This window comes from Falco biarmicus, chromosome 1 (genome assembly GCF_023638135.1).
Source record: "Falco biarmicus isolate bFalBia1 chromosome 1, bFalBia1.pri, whole genome shotgun sequence".
Classification (NCBI taxonomy): Eukaryota; Metazoa; Chordata; class Aves; order Falconiformes; family Falconidae; genus Falco; species Falco biarmicus.
Window position 1 is genome coordinate 8,313,822 of NC_079288.1, and position 10,545 is coordinate 8,324,366.

The 10,545-nt window shown below is 50.6% G+C and overlaps 1 protein-coding gene across 1 annotated transcript; it reads left to right on the forward strand.

Annotated features, from left to right (window-relative positions):
• The first annotated feature begins 122 nt into the window (after nt 1-122).
• Nucleotides 123-6,980, forward strand: CDK3 (cyclin dependent kinase 3). Its single transcript, XM_056328529.1, has 7 exons — nt 123-2,069; nt 2,895-2,972; nt 3,355-3,475; nt 4,007-4,177; nt 4,607-4,708; nt 5,468-5,671; nt 6,069-6,980. The coding sequence occupies exons 1-7, from the start codon at nt 1,942-1,944 to the stop codon at nt 6,192-6,194; spliced, it is 930 nt and encodes a 309-aa protein (XP_056184504.1). The 5' UTR covers nt 123-1,941; the 3' UTR covers nt 6,195-6,980.
• Nucleotides 6,981-10,545: the final 3,565 nt, after the last annotated feature.

Sequence of the window (10,545 nt, forward strand, 5' to 3'; positions counted from 1 at the left end):
TCTTTTATTGATTAAAACCCTCTTTCTTGCTAAGGCAAATGCATTAGGCCCTGCAGAAACCCATGGGTGATGTGAGAAAATTTAGCAAAATGCAATTTTCTACCTTCTCCTAAGCACGGAGTGCGTAAGGAAGTGTTAGGCTTTGAAAAAGTTACAAGAAGAGGAGATGAAGTTACATCAGAGCCACTCTGGTTTAAGAACATGGTGCCAGGCCCACCTAGCAGAATTAAACCATCAACAAAAAGACAAAAAAATCACTAATGTGAGGTGAGAATAAAATGTTAGTGCAAGAGAGAGAAGGCTCCTGTGCTGCAGGAATCCCTGGATGTGGAATGAACTGGGACTGTGGTTTGCGGGAGAATTCAGCCGTCTACAGCCTTTTCTGCTTTTGGCTCAGATTTTCTGGTGAAATGTTCAGAAAATAAGGACTGAAGCCATACAATGCACAGCAGCAGATCGAAATGCAACAGGTATTGGCAAAGTCCCCTGTTACCAAGAGGCTTGATTCGAGGGGCTGAGATGGCTCAGTAGTTACAGTGCTTGCTATAATCTTTAATCGCAGTTATGTTTTTCTTCACGCAGTGACAGAGATCCAAAAGCCCTGCCTTGGCACACTCTCTGTTCAACCCAAGTCCAAAAACATGATCTCAAGAGGCAAGATTTTAACCTGGTTTTGTAAGAGGCAATGATGAGTCTGTCGTAATGTGTTTATGTTTACACCTCATCTGCTGTCTGTTCTACCTTCCTTCCCACGCTTCAATTTTATCCAAATGGCCAAGCTTGCCAGAGAGTTGGGAATATCCAAGATGCCAGGACTGGGAATATCCAAGATACCAGGACTAGGAATATCCAAAATACCAGGTTCCTACAAGTGTTATGAAAAAAAAAACACAAACCCAACCAGCCAGGAAGAAGAGGGCAAATTTGGCAATGACTCCAGATGGAGATGTGAGTGCAAACTCAACTTCACAACCCACTGGAGAACCCACACAGGAGTCTGCCGTGGCTGTGTGGATCCCTCTTCAGCCACAGAGCAACTACTCTTTGGTTCTTTCAAATCAGCAAAATCAGGATCAATTTTAAAAAGGTTTTGAGCCACTGGCTCAGCAATGAGCTCATTCCTTTTTAGGTCACTTAAAAGTTGGGGTCTGCACCGTGGACCCACATAGTCAGTGGGCTGCCATGTCCTGCTGTGCCCACCCAGAAACATGGAGTCCCCAAGCCCTCCAGAAGACAGTCCCTGTGGCTCTACCTTTCCTGGTACCACAGTGCATAATATTATTTTAATCTTGTCTGCTGTCAGCTGTCAAGTCAATGATTAATCCCTTCCAAGGACATCTTCCAAAAGGCTGACCAAGCGGTGCAGCCTACAGAAAGGAGGTTCAAGGCACAATTGCACAAGACTCGAACCAAAACCAACAAACCAAAACCAACCTAAAAAAAAAAAAAGGAAAATAAAAAGACATTTTTGCTGTGTGTTTGACCTGAGCGTGTCCCAGGGAGCCCTAATTATGCACCATGTCCCCTGATGCCAGGCACTGCAGAAATAGCCAGAGAGCTTCCCTTGGCCCTGTGCAGCCCCTCTGCCTTTCCTGCAGGCCCAAAGTGCCTCTTTACATCCATTTTGCTCAATTTTTGCCTCAGCCAGCACATCACACAGCCCAGGCCCCAGAGCCACCAGCCCTGGGCAGCTGGTGCGTGGTGTGTTTGGCTCTTTAGACCCCCAGCCGCCCCCAGACACCCCCAGCTGCCTCAGTTCAAGGCAGGTCCCTAAGCTGAGGGAGCAGCAAAGGGGGACCCAGACCCCAAAAGCAGCTCAGGGGACACACGGGGAGAGCAAACACTTTCCGTGCATTTGGCTTCCCCGCCCCCCCTTCATTTTTTCTCCTCAGAAAGCGGTGCCAGCCACCCTTGCTGCCATCGGCAGGCTGAGGCAGCGGCATGGACACCTTGCAGGAGGTGTTTCAGAAGGTGGACAAGATCGGGGAGGGCACCTACGGCGTGGTGTACAAGGCTCGCAACAAGCGCACAGGGCAGCTGGTGGCCCTCAAGAAGATCCGCTTGGACTCGTGAGTAGGGCAGAGCCGTGGCCCTGGGGCCACCATGGCCTGGCCTAGCCCAGTGCCCACCCAGCCTGCCATGGGACTGAGCAGGAGGGCCCTGAGCCCAGCCCAGCATCCAAAACGGCGCTAGAGGCTCAAAAAAGCCTGATGTGAGGGGAAAAAGTATTTCTACCAGCTCCTGCAAGCAGCTAGGGCCTGGCCCAGTGCTACCTGGCCCTGGTTCCATGGTGGCGCAGGGCAGGGGGAAGCGGCCACCATTTTGGGAGGTGGCCTGTGCCCCAGGGCTGTGGTGCCGGTGCCTGGTGAGGCTCAGCCTCCCATCAGGGTTGACTTCAACCCCTCCAGGCTGGGGACTGAGGAGATGAAAGCTCGTTACTGATCCTCTGGGTCGGCCCTGGGCTCTTTTGTTGATGAGCACTGCTGGTGTGGACCAGGGGCCATGGTGGTGGGACTGCACCCCATGGTGGTGGCCCCTCGGGGTGATGGAGGTGGGTGCCTGAGGGGCAAAGAGCTTTCATGTCCCCACACATCCAAAAAGCAAGGCTTGGGCATTTAAACCGTTGTTGTTTCTTCAAATGTACCTTCAGGTGCTCCCAAACAAGCTCTGCCCAAGAGCTTGCACTTCTAGGTCACTCCCTCTCCTTCCCTGTGCCTCCATTTCCCTCTGCCCCACCCCAGCCTCACGCACGGCTCCATCCCAGACTCAGAGTGCCTGGTATGAGATTCCCTCAGGTGATGGGGTACCATGGAAGAGACAAGGGGCACAGGGCCTCGATAGGCTGTGGGATCCCACTGGGGAATGGGGTACCACACAGCCCATCTCTGCTGCAGGGAGATGGAGGGCGTCCCCAGCACCACGATCCGAGAAATCTCACTGCTGAAGGAGCTGAAGCACCCCAACATAGTCAGGTAAGACCTGGACGAATCGTCCACACAAGCTCATTGATGGGCTTCTGCATGGGGAGCTCTGAGTACAGGCAGCAAGAGAGGTTTTCCTGTCTTCCCCTGACTGCACAGACAGAAGCAAAATAAACAGAAAAATGCAAGAATCACTTGCATTTCCCTGGTTCACAGCAATAACTCACAGCACTGCCACTTCACTCCAGCAACACAAGCTGGTCCAAAATGATGCTGCCCCATACTATTTGCTACTTATTTATATCTGCCTGCCTCTGCTCCAAAGGACTTGAAGAGCAGAGGCAGCTGTGGGAGGAGGGATGTTTGTGTATTTGCAAAGGTCTGGAGAAGGTGCTGAAAGGTACTGAAGGGAGCATTTGCATTTCTTTTACAGGCTCCTGGATGTCATACACAGCCAGAAGAAGCTCTATCTGGTGTTTGAGTATCTGAGTCAGGACCTGAAGAAATATATGGACTCATCCCGAACTGGAGAGCTTCCTTTAAGCTTGATCAAGGTACAGTGTGGAAGGAGTGCTAACAGACAAGGCAGAGAGCATGTGTTCTTGCTGCCGTCTGCTGGGCAGTGCCAGCACCGAGCTGCTCTTACCCAGACTATGTCTGGAAGAGATTCATCCTTGGCTGGAGGCATTCAACCTCAGTTCTCAAACACTTCAGCTGGGAAACCCTCGTGGCACTATTGCTCAGCGCGTTTATTTCCCAGCTGTTTCCAGGCTCTCCAGCCCATCTCACTGCAGAACAAATTGCTATGAAGAGGACAACTGAGGGATCTATTGCTAATTGCCTTTGTATGGAGTAATGGATGGGTAGAAGGGACTGCCAATGGTTGGATTGGAGTCTCTCTGTCCCCATGTAGGGTGGGAGAAAGTTATTGTGCATCTCTAGTGTCCCACAAGCCTGGCGTTGCATTATAGCAAGGTCTTTTTTCCTATTCAGGTCTATAAATGATGCGAAGTGTGTTGGTTCACACGGTTCAGCTTTCAGAGTGGTTTCATCATGGTCTTGTCTGAAATCTTTTCTCTCCTTAGAACTACCTTTTCCAGCTGCTGCAGGGTGTGAGCTTCCTCCACTCGCACAGAGTCATCCACAGGGACTTGAAGCCGCAGAACTTGCTCATTAACAATGCAGGAGCAATTAAGCTGGCTGATTTTGGACTGGCAAGAGCTTTTGGAGTCCCCCTACGGACATACACTCATGAGGTATTGTTGAGGCTCCCTACCACCTGAGAGCGGGGCACACAATCCATAGTGGGTGAACAACAGCAACATGACAAGTTACTCATTCATAACTGGGCACAGCTGTGCCCAGTCATGTGCTCTTAACCTAATCCCCAGCTAACAAGTTACCTCATGTCCCCACAAAGTGTGCTGACTGCTTTTACCCTAGCCTGCCTGCAAGCTGGGTTCCCACCTTCTTTGCATAGGGTATATTTATTTGTTCCAGAGTGTTCTGTTGAAGAACGATCTGTTAATCCCAATCTTGCTGTTACTAAGGCATCTGCTAATTCAGCATGGCCTTGACACACTCTTGATTTGTACAGTCACTGCATTACAGCTAAGAAGAGAGGATCCCATGCCTCTGGTTTCACCCAGGGAAATGACAAATCTCGTTTGTTGGTTCCTTACCAGGTGGTGACTCTGTGGTACAGAGCCCCTGAAATACTGTTGGGATGCAAATACTACTCGACCGCTGTGGATATCTGGAGCATCGGCTGCATCTTTGCAGAAATGGTAGAATGGGTTTAAACAATCTTTTTAATGAGCAGGGAGGATGGATCTGCAATGGGAAGTGGGGAAGGAGGGACAAGACGCAGAACATCTGTGATACTGTGGTCCCACCCCGTGCTGGTTAGCTGATCCTAAGCTGCAGCCTCAGAAGGAAATCTGCCACCCTCAGGGGCCTGGTGGAAGGCAAAGAAGCCTCTGTAGTCTGGCTGCAGCTTCAGGTGCATGGGAATGTGATGCCTCTTCTTGCAGATGGGGAAACTTCAGTCTTGTTGCTGCAGCATTTTGATCCCGGGAGGAGATGACTCTTGCTGATGTCTTCATAGTGGGCTGTAGAGAATGAGGACTCTCTCAACATGGCAAAGTGGATCTCCTAGGGGTCCATACTCGACTTTGAAAAGCTCTTGTTATCCCTGCGCTATGCCTAGTTCCCAAAGCCCCCAAACTGCAGATCAGCAGAGCTTGGGCAAGTAGGCAGGGGGGGAACTAGCTGGCAAGAGTGGCTGTTAGGAAACTGGAGACAAAGAGGGATAAGAGACTGGCTGAAAGAGGGACAGCCTCAGGGGAGCATGGATCCATGGAGAGGAGCTGGAGACAAGCAGTCAGACACCTGTGACTTTCCCAGTCACTGCCTGGCAGAACCACTGCATTGTAAGGTCTGTGCAGTTGCTTGCATCTGCTGGAGCAAGGGGTTGCTTGCAGTGGGAACTGAGGCATGCAGCTGATGGAAAGGTGGGAACTGGCACTTTTCCCCCCCCCCCGCAGGTGACCAGGAAGGCCCTGTTTCCAGGGGACTCTGAGATTGATCAGCTCTTCCAGATCTTTCGCACCCTGGGCACTCCCACTGAAGCGACCTGGCCTGGAGTGACCCAGCTGCCTGACTACAAGGGGGACTTTCCCCGATGGGCAAGGAAAGAGCTGAAGGAAATTATTCCCAACTTAGATCGAGATGGTAGAGACTTGCTGATGGTGAGTGAGGACTCAGAACAAGACCTGGGAACAGACAGGACCATTTCAAATGGGGCAAATAATAGGGATATTTGGGACTGACCTACCTGGAAGTGGGTTAGCTAATCTGGCTCTGATGTTAATCTCTGCAACTGTAAAAAACACCGAATCATTGAGTAGGGCTCAGTCCTGACTCTGAAGCAGGGCTGTCGTTGTGGGTTCCTCTAGGAAACCACTGCATGAAGGGTCAAGAAAGCCTTCTACCATAATCCCCACAGTAACTTCAACCGTGGGTTACTCCCAAAGCCCAGAGAGCTGAAAGCAGGATGAACGTGAGCGTCTGGGCCCAGCTACGTGCAGATGGAATCGATCATTTGGTTTTTAAAATCCTAAATCTGCTGTGGTTTTCCTCTCACAGCAATTGCTCCTGTATGATCCCAGCAGGCGCATCTCGGCCAAGACAGCCCTCAATCACCAGTACTTCTCCTGGAGAAGCCCTCGGAGTCCTGAAGAGCGACGTGCGCTGCAGAAACACCGCAGATGAGAAGACACAGGCCTCCCCACGCACTTGCAGCTCCGGGTAGCAATGCAGACCTGGTTTGGGGCATTTAGCAGCGGGCTGGCTGGAACCCAGGGTCACTTCTGCAGAGCCTGGAGGGGGACATTCTTGTGTTTAGAGACTCGGCCTGTTGCTGGGGGCAAGTTTGTCTGGGCTACAGCCAGTAGAGCTGTTTTGAAGAGGTTATGTGCAAAAGGGTGGGAGGCAGTTTTCAGCATAAAACTGAAATGTAGATGAGAGCATCCTTCAGATGTTTGTTCTTGCGTTAGTCGGTAAGATAAGGTGACACACAGTGACGTCTGTCTGACAGACCGGAGCATCCCCGGGTCTGTCGGTGGCAGTTTCTGACGCCAGGGCGTGCTGGAGCTCCACTTTGGGTATGGTAGCACTTCGCTGCTCAGCTCTTTGCTGCTGTTAACAAAGACCGGGCTTGTCAGCACTAAACGAGTTCTTTAATCTGAGCTGTTTTACAGAGCTGACGTTCTGCTGTTTCACAAGCTGAAGAGCACTGTCGGGTGTCTTAATTTGTGCTTTAACTAGGACCAAGAAGCCAAAAGGTTCAATTAGCATAAAGCACTTGCTGCACGCGGCTGGAAGTGGCTAACAGCTGAAACTCTGGCTTTCTGTCATAGGTCCAGACGTAACGCTGTTTCCTTCACTTTCTTGTCTTGGAAATGTTTTTGCTGTTCAAATGTTTGGAGAATTGTCACTAACTTTTGGCGTGGTTTTGACATAATTTTTTTTTCTTTCAGTACAGAAAAAAATAAAGGCTTTTCATTTGTTCAGAAACTTCAGTGTTTGTTGTTTGGCACGGCCCATCAGGCTAGTGGCACAGGCTAGTCTGGCTGGTCCTTTTTTTCCACGGAGCATTTCTCCTTTCCTCATCTCCTGCACTCTTTCTTTTATCCTTTCCAGCCCAAATCCTTGGCAGATGCTGATGGTTCTGCAGCCCAGTGCTGTCTCCGTGTGGGGAAATGGGCTTGCATTCCATCAGAGGTTGCCACAGACCAGTTCAGTTCTACTTACTTAAATACTCAAAACACAGATTTTTAACTTAGGGAAGCCAAACTTCTGCACTCTTGTTTTTCGTGCAAGTGCACATGTTCCCTCCTAATAACTGCAATCCTAAGAACTCAAATCAGCACAAGGTGACAGCTTTCAAAATCTACTGCATTCCTACAGGTCCATGAAAGATAAACAGTGCAGTAGAAGAGAGCAGCGGCTGTACACACGGCTGTAGTGTAAACCTCCCTCCCCACCTACTAGACAGCAGAGAATTTGCACGGGGGAGAGAAATCTTTAGAACGCCTCCCGAAAAAGCCCCTCTCAGCCCAAACCCTGCCTGTCTAAAGCCAAGCTCTGTTGCTCTTTGGCTTCCTCCATCATTCGTTCCTTCTCCTACCCAACACAAGGCGGCAGGTGGCTCTGCTTAGCTCATGACATCAAAAAGACCTTTGTCATCCCTATTGTAGCAGCCACAGCTCCTGACAGATCCCGGACAGTGAAACCCTGGGACCTGTTGCTCACCTCCCTCTGGGCCCTGCCACACTGCCTGGCTGTACTTCCCCTGGAGGGTTAGAAGCCACCAGGACCTGGGGAGCTCGCTTGCCTCTGCAATTTGCACAAATTAGTTTTTTCAGGGCGGATGCGGGTTGCTTTGCTTGTGAAGCTGTTCTTGGGAATCATGCTGGAGTGGCTGCCTGGAAAAAGCCGACTTGCTCATGTTTGGGAGGGATGGTTTTCTGATTGAGCAGGGGAGAGCAAGCAGCTGGGCTCACATGGCAGCTTCAAGAGCCGTATGATGGGAAAACCGAAGCCCTGATGTGCACCTGCAGCATCTCATGGCCTCTCTGTGATAACACCCAGCTCACAGGGGCACATTTGTGACACCTGGATTAATTCTGCTATAGGAATCATTTCCCTGCCTTTGCATACATGTTTTAAAGTAAATTCATTTTGTACAGACAATGCTCCATTGTTTGCTCTGTGCAAACAAATGCTTGTGTTGTACCAAACAAGCCGTTTGCAGAAGAGCTGCTTGTTGTTTGGTTTGGTTTTTTTTAAAGCTATCTGCATTAAGAAATAAATACCAAGGACATTCATCCAGTCCAGAAACATGAATAAAATTACTACAGCTCATCTCGCCCAACTAAATGAAGCAACAGGCTGAATTTCAAACATTTATGACCCAACCCCACTGCCAGCAAAGGGAACCAACAACAGCTATGTCGAAATAACTGCTCTGGGAAAGCCAAGCTGCAGTGCCATCGCCCTGCGCCCGGGAAGGGAGGAAAAGCACTACCTGGCTCCTGAGCAACTCACAACCCTGCCAGGCTCTGGGGAAGCCCCGTGGCTGTGTGGTGCTTCCTAAGAGCACATCAGGAAGACACCATATGAGCTGTTTTCTGCAGATAAGGACCCACTTGACAGCAAAGAAAAGGATTTTTAGTGGGTTTTTTGTTGTTGGGTTTGGGGTTGGGTTTTTTTCAGAAACAAAAAGCAGGCGAGCCTTCAAAGGGAGACTGCTCAGCCAGCTAGACTGCCTCATCGCCTCCTAACGCCTTCACCCAGCCCTAGGTAAATACCTCCCACCATGCAGTTAGAGAGCACTTTATTCAAAATTATTAACTGACTGCCTAATTACCAGAACTCCAAGTCCCTTAGTTACAGAGCATTCCCCCAAACCATTTAATCAGCACTTCAGGAAAGAGTCACCATGCGAACACTGCGCTGCTTTAAAAACAAGCAGGGGTTTATCTCGTTTGCAAGGGGAGCAGGTGGGAGGAGAACCCCACGGGGCTGGGCAAGGGGAAGGCTGGCAGCAAACTCACCTGCTGGGCAGGGCTGAGCTGCAGAGGAGGCAACAGCCCCGCTCCTGATGGATCCTGCCTGCTTTCAGCCAGCCAAGGGGAGCAGAGCCAAAGCACAGCAAGGCTGCTCCCAGCAGCTTTGAAGAGCTGGGACCTGAAGACCCGCTGGGATTCTCACTGGTCCAGGGCTCCTTGATTGCACTGGGATGTTATCCTCACCTGGCCACGTTCCTGTGCTCCAAGGGCTGTTGGGCTTGCCCTGGCAGGAGGCCAGGTCAGAGTTTCTCTCCTGATGTGTCCTCTGGTCCATCCCTTGCTGCTGGTCCAGACCAGCCAGGCGTGGGTTGCAATGCCCCAGTAGTGCCCTACCAAAAAGAAGCAGGCTAGGGATGGATGCTTTAGGGTGTGTGCAACAGTTTTCCCCATTGTAAAGCAACAAATTGCCCCATGAGGTGGCCACGGATGCCAGCCACAGGCCTGACAATAAACACAGACCCTGCAGAGCACTGGACAGAGCCTGGGCAGGTCTTGGACCAGAAACTCTGTGTTTCCATAGCTGGACTCGGATTGTTAATGGTGAACACTGCCTACCAGCAGGAAGGTAACAGGACCCGTGATTGTGCTGAGCTTGCCAGCATGGGAACAGTTTCTTCTTGGAGCCCAGACTTGAAATCCCAGCAAGGCTGTACAGAAATAGAGGCTGTGCTGCTGCTCTCATTGGGGAAGGAGGGAGAGAAAAAACTCTACCCTTCTGGGTTATTTTGGGTTTGTTGTTGTTCCTAAACAGCACCAGCTAAAACAACCCCTGAGAGAGGGGAAAGAGCAACTCATGTCAATAGAAAGTCATCTTTCTCATCCCACAAAGCCAGGGGATGCTTCACAGTGGGGTAGATACTAGGGAAGAACATCTGGGAGATGAGAGTTGATCCTTTCAGCAAGGGCTGAGCAGTGGAAGTGACGGAGAAGAGTGAAAGCTCACCTGAAGAAATAGCAAGTGCAGATTTTCCCATACTGCTGGGTGGATCCTGCAGCCAAGGCCAAGAGCTGTAGAAAGCAACGTCACTGTGGACTGCAAGCATCATCAGTGCTACTGAAGGTCATCCCTTCCCTTGCAAGACATCTGCCTGGTACAGGACAAGCCCCCAGAATCACCTACTTCAATAGGGTTTGGTTTTGCTTGCGGCTTGGCTTCCTCGGCCAGCAGCTCAGTGAAACGACCCAAGGCATTGTGCAGCCAACACCATCACTGGTTTGCAGCCAGAGGGGCATCAGGGACAGGCAGACGGGTAGGGGGCGGGCAGGGTGGCTGTTCCATTCAGTAGCTGCCTGCAATTAGACTGGATCAAACATAACATGGAGCTGCACCCTTTGGCAACCAAGTCCCTCTTTCAGAGGTGTCCAAATGCCCAGGGAGCAAAGTCCTGTTGGCTTTCAGTTTTAAAGACAAATAAAACAAAATCTTTAAAACTATAGACTCACAGGCAGAAAGAAATTTAGGGGGTTTGTTGTGAGATCAGGGGCAGAAG

Coding starts and splice junctions, on each gene's coding strand:
- CDK3 (XM_056328529.1), top strand. CDS start 1,942: ATGGACACCTTGCAGGAGGTGTTTCAGAAGGTGGACAAGATCGGGGAG. Junction 4,709..5,467: donor GCTGCATCTTTGCAGAAATG/GTAGAATGGGTT, acceptor CCCCCCCCGCAG/GTGACCAGGAAGGCCCTGTT. Junction 5,672..6,068: donor ATGGTAGAGACTTGCTGATG/GTGAGTGAGGAC, acceptor TTCCTCTCACAG/CAATTGCTCCTGTATGATCC.